The sequence below is a fragment of the Arvicola amphibius genome, chromosome 8 (assembly GCF_903992535.2).
Source record: "Arvicola amphibius chromosome 8, mArvAmp1.2, whole genome shotgun sequence".
NCBI classification, from domain to species: Eukaryota; Metazoa; Chordata; class Mammalia; order Rodentia; family Cricetidae; genus Arvicola; species Arvicola amphibius.
This window is the reverse complement of record NC_052054.1, coordinates 126,036,859-126,056,078: the sequence shown is the minus strand read 5'-3', so window position 1 is coordinate 126,056,078 and position 19,220 is coordinate 126,036,859. Positions and strand designations below refer to the sequence as shown.

Genomic DNA, 19,220 nt, shown 5'->3' with positions numbered 1-19,220 from the left:
TGTTTGCTGTTTAAAGAATTCACACCAGCTAGTCTGAAGTGTCTCTGGGGGATCTACTCTATGACTGTGTGTTCTTGTTTCATGCACTTCTGTGATTTGCTGGAGAAAATTATCTACAATTTATCTATAACCAAGGTGCAAATATTCCAAACCTTCTTACTGTGCCTGGTTTCTCTATGTATTTTTGTCTGTTATTAGCAGGTTGTTAATTTTCTATAAATTATATGTATTCATATAAAAATCTCTTATGATTATCTTAGACAACTTTCTGCATTTAAAAATATGTCCTTATGAAAATAATCAAGCAGGTGCATCTGTTGTATTGCATCTAATCCTTTGGTGACTTGGTACCCACCAAATGCAAATTTTAATAATGTTTCAAATGCACTGATTGGAGGAGTTCCTTTTCTTTGTCTTTCATGACAAACTGAGTGTTCATAATCACTATCAGTCCATTTTATGGGAATGCCCATTCCTTCCAGTGGCCGTTTTTATAATTCTGAGTAATAATGGCCTGTATCCAATCGAACTAACACACCTAGTAATCAGATATTATGGACTAGGTTTTACATCCCTTAAATAGATAACAACTTCTACCCCAGTTTGCTATGAAGTACTGTCTCAGACACAGGAAGGAACAGTCATGTTCAGCACTTTGATTTTATTTCACAAATGTTCTCAAAGTTCTTTACAGATTCCTTCTCCTCTAATGTGCAGTCAGCCTTTTCTGTCTAGCAGCAAAGATGGCAGGGATGCCTGGGACTGTCTTAGGATGTGCAGTATGAACAAACCTGCAGCTTCCAATCCAACTATGTTCTGTGAGTTGCAGTGGTAGTATTGTGATATACATTGTGTCCAAGAATCTATAGATAAATGCCTATGCTGTACTAATTAATATAGCTTGTCCCATGTTATAGTCCATCAGAGAAGATATAGGCCAAGAATGATGCCACAGTGGGGAGGGTATAAAAAAACCTTTCATTCTTCTTTATAAAGTGAAAAGTTGTGATGTCATTTGTAACTGCTATAGATGTTTAGTTCTTAATGCAAGGTGCTTATTTATATTTTCAGCTCAGCACTCAGTTTCCGAAATCCCAGATTATTGAGCCCTACTTCTGAAACAGACTTAGGAAGATGAAATTTGTGTTTTTGTCTCAGTGTTAGTTCTAACTTGAGAGTATACTACTTAAATGTATATCTCTTTGCCAGTGTTCTATTGCCGTGAAGAGACATTGTGACCATAGCAGTTCTTATAAAGGAAAACATTTAATTGGGGCCGGTTTACCGTTCAGAGGTTTAGTCAATTTTTGTCATGGTGGGAAGCATGGTGGTATGCGGATAGACATGGTGCTGGAAGTAACTGAGAGTTCTACATCTGGATTTACGGGCAGCAGGAAGAGACCATGAGCCACTGGCCCTGGCTTGAGCTTCTGAAACCTCAAAGCCCACTCCCCATTGAAATACTTGCTATGACAAGGTCACACCTCCAATAATGCCACTCCCTAAGAGTCTATGAGGGCCATTTTTGTTCAAACCACCTCATTTCACTCCCTGGCCCCTATAGGCTTGGTAGCCATATCACAATGCAAAAAGCATTCAGTCCAACTTTAAAAGTCCCCATAGTCTATCAGTCTCAGCCCTCTTTGAAAGTGTAAAGTCTCTTTGGAGACTTATGCAAGCTCTTATCTGTAATCCCTGTAAAATAAAAATGAAAGAGCAGATCACATGCTTCCAACATATAATGACACAGGGTGTACATTACCATTCCAAAATGGAGGATAAGGAGCATAGTGTGAAAATACCAAGCAAAATCAAAAACCAACTGGGCAAACTCCAAACTCTGTATCTCCACATCTGATGTCAAAATGCCCTTCAGATCCCCAACTCCTTTGAGCTTTGTTGACTGCAACACACTTCTTTCTCTTGGGCTGGTTCTACTCTCTGTTATCAGCTCTTGTTGGCAGGTATTCCACAGCCCAGGTATCTCTAACATCTAACAGGTATCCAAGGCAATCCAGGCTTCACATGTATAACTTCATGCAATGGCAGAACGCTTCCAGGAGTGGAGCTGGTGTTAGTTATACTGATGAGTTATATTGATTGAATTTTACCTGGAACAAGGGTGCCCTCCTGACTAATTTATGCGACAGGATCAGAGAGGCTGAGTGGGGACTGCATGAATGCACACCCATGAAATAAGGAGGACATTAAGAGGCAGAAAACAACTTGACACCTGTAACTTAAAGCAGTTTTCTGTGCACTGTCAGGCAAATCTTCCAAGAACCCCAGAATTCCATTGTGGGCATGTGTTTCCTAGTTCCAGAGACCTTCAGTGGGCTGAGGCCTGGGAGAGGCAGCCTCTCTGGACTAAGTGGGGTCTTGGTGAGGGAGATCTAACTGTGGGCCTCCAGAAATGTAGCCAGAATCATTCTAGTATAAGCATTCTGATGCCAATGAGAGTGAAGGAGAGATGTTATCTGTGGACCAAAGCCAGGATAGCTCCTGAAAGGCTTTGATCCAAGATCCAGATGGTATTCTCATTTTATACTCTAAAGAAAGCAAGTAAAATTCTGTAGCAGCATATGTGGCAGTCAGTAGGTTGCTAAGGGAAATGACCCACTGTTTCAGCTGCTCCTTCAGGTCATTCTGTTCCATGTAGCAAGTGAAGTTATGCTTGGCAGATAGGCAGTACGCACAGGGGCTTCAAGTAAACCACTAAATAAACCAATGTCCAGTAATTGGTCTTTTCTGCCTTATTGTAATTTACTTTAACAAGCAAGGCGAGTTGTCAGAACTTGGTAAAAATGTGTAAAAGAGTTCAAGGAGAACACTTGACTGTTTTCTCTAACTGAATTTGTCATTCAATATGATGTTAAATATGCCATTAAATATGATGTTTGCTTAACATCAGAATAAAACCAATGTAGCATGACAGCAAAGCAGAGAGATTTAAAGGTGAATAATCACTTATGGTCTAATTTTTATGGGTATTTTCCTTCTTTGAACTTCTATTCTCAGCTGAAATGGATAATATGATTTTCTTACAAGAAGTGAGTTAGCTACAGGATGCTACAGCAGCACAGTGCAAATAGTTTACAGTTTTATTTGTTGCACTTCCCTCTTGGAAGGAGGGAGAGAGGAAGAAAGGAAGAGAGAGAATCTGAGATCTTGTAGAAGTTTTTCTTGAAGTGAGGAAAGTATATGCAGAAATGCATATATAAAACTATATGCATATTTGTCTTGAATTGTGTAGATGTTAAGCAAAAAAATTATATGGGCAGCTTGTGTGTATTTGATTTAAATACTGGCTTTTTTCCCCTGTACACTGTAAAGTTTATATATAAGTAGAGTGGTCAATTAAAGAGGAGAAACCCGAAAAAACCTAATTGCCAATAAATAAATAAATAAATGTAGAATAAAAAATTAAACTAAAATTAAAAGAAAACTTACTTGCATAGACATGAAAATGTCACTTAAGGCCAGGAGGAACCAAGAAAGGCTTAGGATAGACAGGGTTGCTGAGCCTGTTTTCTTTTGTTTTAGTTAAGTATGATTTGACAAAGATTACTAGAGTTTTTATGTATGAATTTACCTAGTGAATGATACAGGCTAGATACTGTATGAATTGAGCATCTATTTTCTAAATAGTATAATCAGAGACTGTGCTTTGGTTTCCTGGCTGACCAGACCCAAATAATCACACGGAAACTATATTAATTACATTACCATTTGGCCCATGGTTCAAGTATATTCCTAGATAGCTCTTATAGCTTAAATTAACCTTTTTCTATTAGTCTATGTACTGCCATGAGGCTGTGGCTTACTGGAAAAGTTCCAGCTTCTTTCTCCTTTGGCAGCTACATGGCATCTTCTTGACTCTACCTACTCTCTCTATCTCTGTTCAAATTTCATGCCTGGCTTTACTCTGCTAAGCCATTGGCCAAACCAGCTTTATTCATCAACTAACAAAAGCAACACATATACAGAAAGACATCCCACTTCATCTCTCCTTTTCTGTCTAATTAAAAAGGAAGGCTTTAGATTTAACATAGTAAGAGTATATGTACAAAACATTTATTAAGCAAGAATTATAGTTATAATATTAATTCATTTACATTTGACTAATTAAGAAAAATATTCTATCATCTAGCCTATCTTTGTTAGTCTAAAGTTCCATATTTAATTTATCTTTTATCATAACTATAGAAAACTATAATTATAACTATTTAGTCTTCAGCTCCATCAAAGGCCCCAGAATGACATAATATTACCTAAGTAATCAGGAAGTGCATTGTAAGCAACTTCCAAAGTTCTAGAAATGACAGAGACATCTTGGTGCTTGGACAGTCATCCAAAGTTCTTTTGTAATGTTGGGGCATCCATCTTTAGCCTATAGGCCCATAATATCTGGCAGACTTTTTAGTGAAACACAAAATTTGAAGATCTGTTCTGCCTTGTACTGGCAAAGTTTATCAGTTTCTTTCTTCTGTGTCCTGCAGAATGTCTGGTAGTATCTTCTGTGAAGCAGGAACCCTAAAGGATCCTCCCATCTTTTGGAAAGTTCAGCAGTCACTTTTCTCTGTGTTCTACATGTTCCATTCATGCAGCATAACATCAAGCAGTCCAGGCAAGAGAAATTTCTTGCCCAAATGTCTAGCTTTGTCACATGGAGACAAATTCCATAATGAGTTTTTTCAGTGACCCTCAACCTCTTTGAAGCAGACATGTCTCATTGTTGAGAAAAATCTAAGTTCTTAAAACATTTTAAATGCCAAATTTTGTAGGTCTTTGAAAGGTCTGAGGAATACTTTTTTATTTATTTTATTTATTTATTTTTGTTTTTTGAGACAGGGTTTCCCTGTAGTTTCTAGAGCCTGTCCTGGAACTAGCTCTTGTAGACCAGGCTGGCCTCAAACTCAGAGATCTGCCTGCCTCTGCCTCCCGAGTGCTGGGATTAAAGGCGTGCGCCACCACCGCCTGGCAGGTCTGAAGGGTACTAATTGATCTGAAATATATCTCTGCACATCTAGAAAATCTAATATGACTACAGTTTGACTATTACAGGTGACTAGCTATTAATAAATAATTTTAATTATACATTACATTTTAAATGTTTACATATAAACATAATACCTTAAACAAGGGTAGAAATATACATATAACAAAATTGACCTTCAATTTGTAGCAGAAAACAAAGTCCATACTAATATAAAGTATCCATTTCTATATCACACCCCCATTTTTATTTAGAAAGACCTTGACTGTGAGCATTAATCATTTATCAGCCTTCTTTAAATGAAAAGGAACATTTAAAAACAATATTTGGGAATTTGAGCACAGTTCTCTAGACTACTTCCTGCTGATTGGTGGTACTTTTTTATGGGATATCCTGTGTGGTTGGTCCATCTCAACCAGCAGTCCTGAAGCTGTCATAGATGTTGGACCACCTGGGTCATTGCTTCAGGAGGTCTTGTTTGATCAAACCATATTAGCCATTAATGAATCCACAGGTTTCTATCCTCTGTGAAAACAAAAGCAGAACCTCTTTTCCAAAGTAACATGTCCTTAGACTTGAATTTTGAGATCAAGATAACTTTAAAAAATATATATATATGTTTGCTTAGCTTAGCAGCCCACACAATGAAATGTCTCTTAGTAGTTAGCTCCTTCACAGTCAAAAAATTCAAGGAAAACACAATAATACACTTAATCCAGACTCTTTGTGTATTTCTCATCTTGATTTTTTTCTCTGTTCTTTTATTTTTATTTTTTAAGCTTTGGTTTTCTGAAACAGGGTTTTTTCTGTCTGTCTTTGGCTGTCCTGGATCTTACTCTGTAGACCAGGCTGGCCTTGTACTCACATAAATCTGCCTGCCTCTGTCTTCCAAACACTAGGATTAAAGGTGTGTGCCACCACACCCGACTACTCTATTTCTTTTTTTTAAAGGACTTTCTCTATTCTTTTTCTTTTCTCTCCTAAGCCTATGTACATTTTAAAACACATTATAAACCATTTAGAGGTTATTTTCTTATTCTTCTGAATCTATCTTTACTGTATGTATCTATCTTTTCCTGAGTACATGAGTCTTAAATCTGCTAAATGATATGGCTAGGATTAAAGTTGTGTCTTTGGTGGCTGGTTCCACCCCATTCCTTGGCTTCTTGAGAGTCTAACTTCATGGTGGAAGTACTAGCCAGAGCCATGTTTTTTTCCCCATAACTAGGTCCATGCCACCACCAAGAAACATGCCTCTGGTTGCTCATAAACACCATTTAAGCCTCCCCCGCCCCCGCAGGGCTTCTTAAAAGAGTTGCAAGGTTCCTGTCCCTAATGTTGAGTCAGGAAGCCTCTCTTAAAGGAGTGATGCCTCTGTTTGTTGCTGACAAACAACAGAGTCTATGAGAGAAAAGACAGTTACCAAGAAGCCACAGTTACCAAAAAGCTGAGCTCTACTCTGTTCTTGTTTGTCTAGAATCCTTAAAAAACAAAACAAAACAAAACAAAACAACAAAAAAACCCAAAAAAAAAAACGCTTTCTTAAGCTCTATGTGGAAATTGTTATTCACAAAAGTTTGGGTGCTGTTATGTAAATGGAGACAGTGCTTTGGTTTCCTGGCTGACTAGACCTGAATAATCACACAAAACTTTATTAATTACAACACTGTGTGGCCCATGGTTCAGGTGTATTCCTAGCTAGCTCTTACATCTTTAATTAACCCATTTCTATTAATCTATGTGTCAGTACAAGGCTGTGGCTTGCCAGTAAGTTCCAGTGTCTTTCTCCTTTGGCAGCTACATGATGGCTCTTTGACTCCACCTCCTCTCTCTATATATATCTCTGTTTGAATTTCCTGCCTGGCATTACTCTGCTTAGCCATTAACCAAACCATAAATCAATTAAAGCAACGCATCTTAAAAACAGAATGTAATTTTTTCCAGAGAGACAAGAGTTTTAAGACTATGCAACTGCAGTTAATGCAATTCCTGAATCTACCTAGCCTGTATAAAATGCCTTAGGTGTTTATAACATCCTTTTTAGACTTACAGCCACAGGATCTTGGGCTCACTACTCAGCATTTAGAAGGAGGGCACGTACAGGCAGGTTCTGAGCACTGAGAGTGTTAGTCAGGTCCCAGAGACTGACTGCTTATCAGCAATGCTATCCTGAATGGAATGGCCTAATGTGGAATTATAAGATTGAAGAAACTGTAGGCAAGGCAAGTGAGGACTCAGACCATCCACGGAAAGTCCACAGTCTACAGGGGAAGCCGTGAGTGAGAGGCAGGTCGCTGATGAGCGCCAATGGAACGGATGATTCGGACACCTTCTGAAACACTGAAGACAATGAGGGAGGAAGACAGCTCTAGGCGTCTGAGCTAGTCACCTCCATGTGAACCCGTGGGAATTCCAGAAAGCGGTCTATCCTGGATAGTGTGTTGGTGGGAATGATGACTGACAAGAAAGCTTTGAACTATTAGAGACCTGTAAATCCTGCCCCCATGTCTGAGACGAGATAAACGAGACAGTATTCCATAGCTAGAGAACATCGAGCCTGGATTCTGAATCTAGTTCTCTTTAGTCTTAGACTAGTGAGATCTTGTCTCACCCACTCAGCTTGTTTCCAAGAAGAAAAATAATAAATAAATAATGCAATGAGAGGAGAAATTGGTAAGGATGGAAGATGAAGTTGTTCAAGATTCTTGGGTGTAAATGTTTCACAAAGGGGGAAATTTGAGAAATGAGAAAGAAATAGGTTACATTTGGCAATTTCTTGGATCAAGAGTGCAAACAAAGCAAAAGTTACCCCAAATTGGAAAATGGCGCCCTTGGCATCCTGGTAATGGATGAATTGCTAGCTACAATAAACTTTGTGGTTTAATGTAGCATATTTTCCATTTCATTCTCTGTAGGTCAAGAGTCTCTGTGCCCCTCCTCTACTTGGCTGTTACAGGGCTGCAACTGAAGTGCCAGTCAGGGTGGTGGCATTATGGGAAAGCTCGACTGGGGAGAATATATCTGAGTGTGTGTGACCACTGGTGGTAGATCTGGGTGCTTCTCAGCGGATGTACTACTGTTTATTGTCACATGAGCCTCTCGGGAAAATAGCTCACCACGTGGCAGCTTGTCTTTCTACAGAAGATCAGGGAGATAACAGTTAGATCTTCGGTGACACAGTCCCAGAAGTGGCATTCTGTCATTGTTGCCTTGATCTATTAGAAGAAGTCCCCCAACCTGATTATACTCAGGGAAAAGGTGACAAGGGCATAAGTAGCAAGAGATGGGATCGGGGGGGACCATTTTAGACTAACTCTGTACCAGTCAGGGTTCTCTCAGGACAGAATCAATAGGCATGGCAAGATGTGCACAGGTGTACAAATGATACAGACAGATTTATGGACTGATAGCAGTTATGGAGAAGTGGATTCATGAGCCAGCACGTGGTGAACTGGTTCCTGTGATTCTGGGGACTGGGAAGTCTGTGGAAGCCTTCAGTAAGCAGAATTCCAGGATGCTGTTTAGAGCTCAAAGTTCTACAGTCAAGGAAACAAATGGTGTAACCCTCAGCCTAAGAGGGTACCCAGCAGCTCAACAGCCTACAGGCACAGCTCCCTGATCCAAGGCTGTGGTGCCTGGAAGGCTGAAGGCAGGAGAGTTGTGTTCCAGCTGCAGAAGAGAGACACACACAGACCTTTCCTCTGCCCTCTGGTTCCCTTGGTGCAGTGACCTGCCCCTCATTCACAGTTTCCCCTGTAGCCTGTGGACTTTTTATCCACTGATCTGAGCCTTGCCTTGCCTATAGTTCCTTCACTTTTATAATTCCACATTTGTACATTTCATTCAAGGCAGCATTGAAACCGACTGGTGCTCCAAACTTCAGAGCCTGCCTGTACTTGTCCTCCTTCTGAAGACTAAGCAGTGAGCCCCAGGTGCTTGGGGGTGCCTGCTCACACTCCACTGTTGTGGGAGGCTGCTTGTTTGTTTCCTAGGTGCCCTGCATCTCAGACCCCAAATAATCACACAGAAACTGTATTAATTAAATCACTGCGTGACCCATTAGCTCCAGCTTCTTGTTGGCTAACACTTAGATATTAATTTAAGCCATCTCCATTAATCTGTGCATCACCACGAGGTTGTGGCCTACCAGCAAAGTTTTGGCGTGTCTGTCTCCGGTGGCTTCATGGCTTCTCCCTAACTCCTCCTTCTTTCTCCCAGCACTCAGTTTAGTTTTCCCTTCCTACCTCTATTCCCTGCGCAGGCCCAAGACAGTTTCTTTATTAACCAATGGTATTCACAGTTTACAGAGGTTGAATCGCACATCATTCCACACTGAGGGCAGACCTTTCATATTGAGTCCAGCCACTCATGTAGCCATCTCATTCACAGACACATCAAGACAATGCTTCACCTTGTCATCTGCATCCTCCACAGACACATCGAGACAATGCTTCACCTTGTCATCTGCATCCTCCACAGACACATCGAGACAATGCTTCACCTGTGCATCCTAGACAAACTGACACCTAAAACTAAATATCACACCATTACATCAGAAAACTCAGGATTGCTTCAAATATACAGGTTAGGGCAGGGATGGTTCGCCCTTTTAGTTTTAGCCTTCTAGAGGCAAAAGAGGCAGGGGCAGAGGCAGAGACATAGGCCAGATCCCTGTTAGTTCTAGGCCAGCCAAGGTTATGCAGTGAGACCCATTCTCAAAGTAAAAGAAAGAAAAGAAAAAAAAAAACAGCCAACAAACCAAACAACCAGACAGAAAACAAGAGGGAAAAATAGGGAGGGAGGGAGAGGAAGGAAGGAAGGGAGACAGAGAGAGAGAGAGACAGAGAGAGACAGAGAGAGAGACACACACACAGAGAGGACTAAATAGAACTACAGATAGTTAGAAACAGAGTATTGACAGAAATTCAGACTAAGAGGAAGGACTGAGCACATATAACTCATAAGAATTACAAAGTGTCTCTAAGAGTAGCTGATTTTAAAAAATTAATTAAAATTTAAAATTTCAAATACATATGTACTTTATTTCTATCATTTTTCCCTTCCTCTCATTCTTATGTTCCTTCCACTCTATCTCAAATTCATAGCCTTTCCTTAATTATTATTGTCATTAATTATCATTAAATTTCTTAACTATTATTGCAACAAAAAATTTATACATATGACCTGATGAATCAGTTTACTGGTGCTCATGTGCATAAGGTTTTAGGGCTGACCACTGGTATTGGGGACAACCAATCAGAGGGCTCATCCCGGGGGAGACCGATTCTCTCTCAGCAGTCATTAACTGCCTGGGGCTCTTCATCCAGACATGGGGTCCCATGGGATTTCACCCATCCATGTGGGATTGCAATTGTTTGCGTCTTATTTAGGCAGCCATATTGTTGAGATTTCACATGTGTAGCCTTTTCTGTCATACACAGAAGGTGCCATCTTGCAGCAGACTCCTGGTCTTCTAGTTCTTACAAAATGTTTTGCCACCTCTTCCCTGATGTTCCCTGAACCTCAGGTGTAAGATGGAGGAAATGCTTAAGTCGCAAACACCAATGTTAAAGATGACATAGTACAGCAACGAAAGCCATTTAATGACTTTATAAAAACAGCAGCCTAACATCGAGAAGAATCGACATGAAATTAGAGAGACCTAGGGGATATAATCATAGGAAGTGAGAATCAATCGCCAGACTTACTTATAAAGGGACACGAGGCAGCTCTGGGGAGATGGCTCTGAGAAAATCTTCCTCTGCAAGCATGGGGACCCCAGCACTTGTGTAAAAATGGGGCATAGCTGCACACAACTGTAACCACAGAATTAGGGGGTAGTCACAGGCAGATCCTGAGAGCTCACTGGCTAGACAACTTTTCTTTAATGGTGAGCTTCAGGTCCAGTGAGAGACTCTGTCTCAAAAAAAAAGTAGAGAGACACCAAATGTCCTGCTTACTCGTGCCAGGGCCTGAGCACCTGTACACTCATATGCATACATTTCATAGACCACACACACACACACACACACACACACACACACAAAATACATACCACAAATGCACACGCACACATGCATGCCACAATTGCTCACGTGCGTACACACATACAATACAGCCACATACCCCAGAAACACACATACACCTCAAACACACATACACACATGCATAACACACACACACATACATACACACACACACACACAAAATACATACCACAAATGCACACGCACACATGCATGCCACAATTGCTCACGTGCGTACACACATACAATACAGCCACATACCCCAGAAACACACATACACCTCAAACACACATACACACATGCATAACACACACACACATACATACACACATGCATACCACAACCCCCCCAACACAACCATACACATCACAAACAACACATACTCACCCCATAAGCATGTACATAACAAAGCCACACATGGCACACAGACATACACAGACCACACACACACACACACACACATACACACACACACACACACACACACACACACACACACACATACACACACACACACATACACACACACACACACACACACACAGCAACCCACAAACAGCAAAAGTAGAGGAAGGAGAACAAGGTCACAGTGGCAGCTGAGGAATCTCTGACTCACTTCTGCAACAAGCTGCTTTCCCAAAGGCACCCGAGGTTGCTTCATAGAAAACCTTGTGTTTTTTTCTTCCAGGAAGCTGGCTAAGTCAACGCTGGTCCTGGTGCTGGTGTTTGGTGTGCATTACATCGTGTTTATCTGCCAGCCGCACTCCTTCTCCGGGCTCTGGTGGGAGATCCGCATGCATTGTGAGCTCTTCTTCAACTCCTTCCAGGTGACCAGCAGCGCTGTGGTGTGGGATTAGTGTTTGTTAGCTCCCTCCACCTTTCTCGGCCCTTTGCTCTGGTTCGAGGTACCTGTCTTCTGAGGGCCCCCAAGAGGGCACTATGTGTTCCCTCTGAGGGATCGGGTTAATTCTCTGACCCCAGAGTGAACTGGTGTGGGGTTGTTTGGCACAGGAACAAGGCTGGGTAGCAAGATAACAAGGCACTTGCTGGAGAACACACGCCACTGCAGGGCACAGTCCTTCTTCCTCTTTTTTATTTTTATTTTTTGAGTGTGTGTGGAAAGTAATAGAATAAAAAGAAGACAAAAGCAGGGAAAAGGGTGACGGGACAGGGAGGTGAAAACGGAGGAAAAGTTTTCCCTTCATCCCACTGTAGAGAGGAAGATTGCAACCATGCCTCCTCTCTTCACTTTGAATCTACTGATGCGTTTATACCAGAGGGAGCAACAGAGAGCTTGAGACACACGTGAATGACCGTGGCCCGAGAGTACAGATGGAAGCTGCCCTCCTGAAAGTGGTTATGACAGAATGAAAGGGAGTCATGTCGGTGTGTTTATTAAATATGCTAGTGCGGACATCATGTATGTGAGTCACCACGAAGACAAAGCTCTGCACTGTGGATTTCAGGTGCAGCCTGAGAGTGCTCTGAGCTCTTGGTGTGGGAGCCAGTGGCTTATAAATCAATACATTCTAGAGGTTTTTACCTGATAGTTAAAGTGGTGTAGGTCTGCTACAAGGCGGGTGACTCTTAGGGGAACTGAAGATAGCCCAAGGTGACTTGGGCTCTTAATCAGCAGCGCGCCAACTCTCCACAGACATGACGTTCTAATCCGGCCATAGCATCTGTAACCTGGTCAGGGAACTTCAGTTCCTAGCAGCCTGAACAACTGAGAAGTTTACATTTGACGTATTACTTGTCAAGAATTTCCAAAGATTTCTTGTTGCACTCAACATTTAAGTCTCAAGTTCAAGTGTCATTTTCTGCTACACACAGCCTTGCATGGCCTGGGGCCTGCCAACACACACCGAATCTCCCACAGAACTCACGGGACCTGGCTGTTGCTTCGCCAGTGTGCCCGGGGTCCAGGCGGAGGTGGAAATGGGTGTGCGGATGTCACACTCTGCTCTTTTCTCCCTGAATGCCCCACTCCCCCATGTTCATCCAATGGACATCTTCTTGTCACTCTGACCAGCTTATTAAATGTTGCCCCAGAGAGGCCTTGGCTGAGTTTCTCATCCAATGCACTCACCCTATTGTTCTCGCTAACGTTGATTTTACCCATAAGACCCTCACGGCCTTGTTTTTCTCTTGTGGCTGTTGGCTTATGTTTTTTATATCCAGGTCTTGCTCTCTCAGATCTGTTATGTTTGTATCTCACCCCCGTCATGCTGAGTCGCTCTTAGCCCAGTGTTTAAGCTCAATAGATACTTCAGAGTAAAGAAAGGGTTCTCTGTGCTTTTACTGTATAATATTCAATGTTGGTAGCTGCTAGCATTTGAGAAATAGAAGCATATTTTACCAAGCAGGGGATGGGTTTATGTGATCCTCGAGCAGTAACATAAATGAAACCACATCATAGGAATCGGTTCTTAGTAAACCTTGGAGTATTTCGCTCAGGTGCTTGGTTTGGTTGAAACCAAGGAAAGGTCACACAAACAAACACATCATAGATACAATATTTGGAAATATTAGGAGGAAATAATTTCTGTAATTTTCTGAAGATATCTTCAAAAGCCAACTTTTCAGTTGGTGCAGTTTGATACAAGATATTTGATACGAGCCCAGTCTCTGCTATGTGCTTCGTGAATTGCCGGAGGACTCATGTAGTCTTTTTCTCTACAGGGTTTCTTCGTGTCTATTGTCTACTGTTACTGCAATGGAGAGGTAGGTTCTCTGAAGATGAGCTCCAAATCAATTTTTGTTTTAATCCATTTTGTGTCTTTTTGACAGAACACAAGAAGCTTAGTAATTTACATCGGGGAGATAGTGGTCTGTTTCTCACAGATCTAAACGTGGGGCCATCTGTGTCAAGGAGGCCACATCTGACCAGGGCCTTCTTGTTACATCATCCCATAATAGAAGGCAGAATCAAGGGAACTCTAAGAGACTGACCTCAAAACCTTGAGCTCTTTCCCAAAGAGGGAGATTCTTATAGTTAATTCTAAATCAATTCTGGTTAATACTAAAACTTTTGGTCCACATCAAGTTCTATAAAAAGTCAAATACTTTCCTTAGGATGAATCTAAGTGAAAATAAATTCAATTAAAGTAGATAAGTTTTTCAGGACATATTGAGCATGGCACCATCTCACCCCATTCGGAAGTCACCAGAGAGAAGCAACTACACATCACGTGATCACGTGAATGATGCAGATGATTCCGGAGGGTTCAGGATGCCCTGCTGTTGCCTGGGTTGCTACCTCCTTTTCCTCTCAAATTTCCAGTTTGCTCCAAGTCCCAGAAGGACAACGACACTGAGCACATTGGTGCTGCGGGATATTGGTCTCTGCATAAGGCACTTGAGTGGCAACTTACCAATGCACCATCTCGATTTACTGCTGTGTTATTTTACCTTAATTTTTAGCAGGACTAAGTGTGGCAGTGTCACCTCCACAAAAGATGAGTGTGTTGCACAAGTGACACCATCTTACATGGTTTTGCTTCCCCTGGGTCTTTGCTTCCTCTGGTGCTCTCAGGAAAGAGTCAGTAGAAAGGACATCTTGGTAGCAGGTGTGGAGGGCAAACCCCGTCTTCTCAGAGTGCAGTTACAGTGCCTGCTTGTCTTTCCTTTCCTCCCTCCTATTGGCTCTTGCAGGTTGACAATATGGCAGTTTCCTTACAAGCATGGTACCTTCCTTGGCTTTCCTCTGCCTTGGGTGGTGTTGATTCAGTAGCTACAGAGAGTCGGGTAAAGAGCTGATCTCTGTTCTCATTTAGGCAGAGCATTTTAAATGGAGATCTGGGAGCTTAGAGGCATAAATGAAAAAGCACAGGTTCCATGGGTCCGGGTGAGCGGGTTGTGCCCCCTAAGTTAAGGCGCCGTCCTCCTTCCACAGAAAGAGGGCAGCAGAAGCCACAGCCTCTTAAGGGACTACCGGGCCCTAGGGAGGAGTCTGTGTGTCAGGACAATGTTGGTACTTTGTGGAAAGTGTTTGAAGGAAGAAGGCAGGGGACTTTTATCAGGTCCACTGGCTAGGATGAACAGCAGGATTTCCCTGAAGCTTTACGGTTTTCTGACACTTTCAGGAGGGCTGACGTTATCCCTGGGGTGTGTGAGCCTTTATGCCTTTTCGACGCAGGGTTTAGATGGACGTGTCACATGAAGAGTCCTGTGCTCCCCGTTGCACAGACTCTTCAAACCCAGAATTCTTTTTTTTCCTGTTGATAAGGCAGTTATTTGTATCAGCGGCGCTTCGGTGGTCTCATTTAAATGCTAAAAGTAACATTGAGGGTATGTAAGGCACAGATTTGTAGAGTCCCTGAACACAGAGGAACCTCAACCAGTGTTTATTATTATTATTATCACTAAAATCCAAGCAAATTTCGTCATAACTGGGGCGTGGGGGCGTGGGGCTCCTCTATGTTTTCTGAAACGTGCACGCGTGTTTCTTGCGCCGTAGGTGCAGGCCGAGATGAAGAAGATGTGGACTCGGTGGAACCTGTCCATCGACTGGAAAAGAACGCCACCTTGTGGTGGCCACAGGTACGGCTCAGTGCTCACCACTGTTACTCACAGCACCAGCAGCCAGTCCCAGATGGGGGCAAGCACCCGACTGGTGCTCTTCCCTGGCAAACCCACCAAGAATGCCAGCAGACCGATCGACAGCCATGTGACCCTTCCTGGCTACGTCTGGAGTAATTCCGAGCAGGACTGCCAGCCGCACTCCACCCCCGAGGAGACTGAAGAAGGTCTTGGGAGGCAGGGAGACGATACTCCAGTAGGGAGGTCTCCCAGGCCAGCGGCATTCATCCTAGACTCCGAAGGATGCAAAGGACAAACCGAGCGTTTCTGAGTCACCATTTGTGGCTCCAGCGATTTGGCGAATCTGGTGTAGGAGGATAACCTAAGCCGGAAGACTGGAATTCTGGAATAATACTTTGCTTAAACATTTTCATTTTCCACCAGTTTGGCTACTAAAATTATTCATGCATAAAAGGGTATTATTGGGGTAGTTTATTAGCTTATGTTGGCATTATTCCTTCTAAAATTAGTACTTTCTCTGTGGTTATTATTATTTTACTTCTTTTGCATAGAAAAGGTTTCAAATGCTTGGCTCTGTCTTTCAGAAATACTACCCTGAATATGATACGATCATTAAGTTTACATCACTTTCCTTTAAAGCAATCACTGATCTTTATCTTTCTCATTTTTAATGAACTTCCATGATTGCATTCACTTTGACTACGTACTGGAGCAATCAAGGAATGCACATTGGAAGACAGATTCTAAGTCATGCTGGAAAATCAATTGACTGGGCATTAGTAAAGTGATACGTTCCCGACAGTTATGATTGATTCTAGGAGCAGAGAAATCCACTCTGCTTTTCCTTTGAATATCCCCTGTGTGACGAGCCAAAATCTTCTCTTGCTCTTTATTGTAAGCCATGACAAGTCAAAGGTTTTCTCAGTCAGTGACCTTGTGTTTGAAAGCTGATTCTGTGTGGGCTCGTGCATACTGTGCTAACCCACGCTGCATCTTCGCTCTGTTCTGTTGCTGGCTACGAGACAGATGGTATGGGGATAGATTAAACGTTTGTTTTAAAGATACACCTTTGGTCGTTCAAGTTTCCTTTTATCATTGCACATGATTCTTGAGAAGCCATCAACATGTTCTTTCCCCAAGTCTTCAGCTCCCAGCACATAGCTCCCATGTTTTGCCAAATTCACAATTTCAGTTATGAAAACATTTACTGAGTGCATCCTACAGCACAGGTATTCTGCTAGGGTCTTTGCGAGCATTGGCTCACTGTAATTTTGGAGTAGGTTTTACCAATGCCACTGTTTTTTTTTTACAAGGACTCACAAGGTGCATCGGCTTCTCCCAAGCCATTGAGTGAATGTGGTTTCAGATGTCGTCTACTGACTCTGAGTCTCTGCACTTACAAGCATTATCACACACACACACACACACACACACACACACACACACACACTATCACATACACACACACACACACACACTATCACACACCCACACACAGACACCATTAACCAATGAAATAATTTAATGAATTCCCTTTGTGTAGAGAATGATTCAAGACTTTGTGCTGCAATATATCTCAGTGTGTGAGTCATGCAGAAGACAAATCTATGCAAAAGGCAAATGAATAGTGTATTCTGAGCTGCAAACAATACAGTTGAAGCTGCTATTTCTCAGACTATCGAATGACTTCCACATTACACAGTGGTGATATTATGGATTGGGTGCACTTTAGTTACGTGTCTCCCTTCTTTCCTCCTCTGAGTGTTAGTGTGGAGTCACTTTGGCATTCAGCATGTAGAGATGCCGCTGTGCTTATCTAACACACAGTTCAATTCTGCATCCTTGCCTACCTGAGCTGCCCGCCTGTGAGGAGAGAGCCATCATGGGCCGAGTCACAGACTGTTTATGCAGATTTTTATAACTTAAGTTTCTTTTATAATCCAATTAATCCATTTTAAAAATGAAAAAAACTTTTATAATTCAGTTGGTCATTTTAAAAATATAGGAACTTTCGGTCTACTTCAAAGAGATGTTATGATAGAAAAGAAAAAAACACACATTAAAAGAACTTTGTGACATAAATGTTCTATAGAAATGCTTGGTTTATGTCATTCTTATCATAACTTTCAGTTACACTTTTATCTTGGCTTCTTATAAATTACCTTAGTGGTCACTGTAACAATAAGGACTTTTTAGAATGGATATCCTTAGAGAACATTAAAGATACTAATTTTCTAGCCTGCTACAAATCTTAAGGCTAGACTACAACTTCTTTATATAATAGGCATGACTAGAGGAAAACCCATCCTTATACTTTGATCCCCATCACATGATGCAAACCTTTGCTTTCTAGATGATCACCGTAAAGTGCTGCATGCTCATGCACCAGAGGTTTGTCAATTTTCAAAGACAAGAAGTTCCAGGTGCAAGAGGTTTAAATAGTAGAATTTACTGAGATCAACATTAATACTGTATTTTCCTTGCAGCCAAATAAGTTTGACATCATGATAATAGTTCTTGCCCAAGGTCAATGTGAATGGTTTAGACCAGATCTCTTTATTGTGCCTGATAAATAACATGAGAACACATTTGTTTTACAGCACATACTGTAAAACACATCCAAACACCCAAGAACTTTAGCTTTAAATATTAGGAAGCAGATAAGTAATATGCATATGAATACTATGAGTTTCTGTATATTGTTTGCACTCATAGATTAATATTTTAAATGCTCAAGAACAACTCTTGGACAATGTGTGCACATAAATTACACTGACGATGTTTGAATTATAATCCTCAGAACTGATGAGTGCATAAGGTTCCATGGTGAAGGCAAACAAAGGCTACAAATGAAACTGGGATTTGCTGATCAGCTAACTTTAAGTCAGGGGTATTATTTTAGATCATCTGGGTGGAACGTACTTGATCGCGATGGCCCTTAAAAGTGGAAGGAAAAGAAAGACAGAGGAGGGAGGACTGACAGTGTGATGCGAGGACTTGCTCTCTTATTCCCAGCTTTGGAGACAGAGGGAGGGGCTCTATGCCAGGAAACTCTTGGAGTTTACAGAAGCTGGAAAGGGCAAAGTAACAACACCTCCTGTCAGGCAGTGGTAGCGCAAGCCTTTAATCCCAGCACTTGGGAGGCAGAGGCAGGCCGATCTCTGCGAGTTTGAGCCAGCCTGGTCTACAGAGTGAGTTCCAGGACAGCTAGGACTGTTACACAGAGAAACCCTATTTCAGAAAAACAAAACAAAACAAAAAAGAACAACAATAAAAACCAGCACCTTCTGTGGAGCTTCCAAGAAGGAAAGCAACTTCATAGACACCAACCAGACCTTTGCTGACTTCCTTATAAAAAGGGTTGTCTTAAGATGCTGACTTTGTGGTAACTTATAATGGTGACCATAGAAAACTACTACAGAGATTTACATGAATTTCTAATAATAAGAGAATTGAAATCATTCATTACCACTTCTTTGAAATCAATTGCTGTGCCAGTTTTTTTTTAAAAAACTGTATTTTATATGCTATATTTATTAGGAAGAAAATTGTCTTATTTGACACCTTACTGAACCTTACATATTTCAGAATTGCTTTATCCTAAATTGTTGATGTTGCTGGAGAAGACATTTATTCTGCTCCTAGGTGACACATTC

At 41.6% G+C, this 19,220-nt stretch overlaps 1 protein-coding gene across 1 annotated transcript in view; it reads left to right on the top strand.

Annotated features, from left to right (window-relative positions):
- Positions 1-15,874, top strand: part of Pth2r (parathyroid hormone 2 receptor) — a 79,178-nt gene extending 63,304 nt beyond the window's left edge. Inside the window, exons 11-13 of the mRNA XM_038341057.1 lie at positions 11,711-11,849; positions 13,705-13,746; positions 15,482-15,874. Coding sequence (XP_038196985.1) covers positions 11,711-11,849; positions 13,705-13,746; positions 15,482-15,874 — 574 coding nt within the window. The remainder of the gene's footprint in view (positions 1-11,710; positions 11,850-13,704; positions 13,747-15,481) is intronic.
- The last annotated feature ends 3,346 nt before the right edge of the window (positions 15,875-19,220 follow it).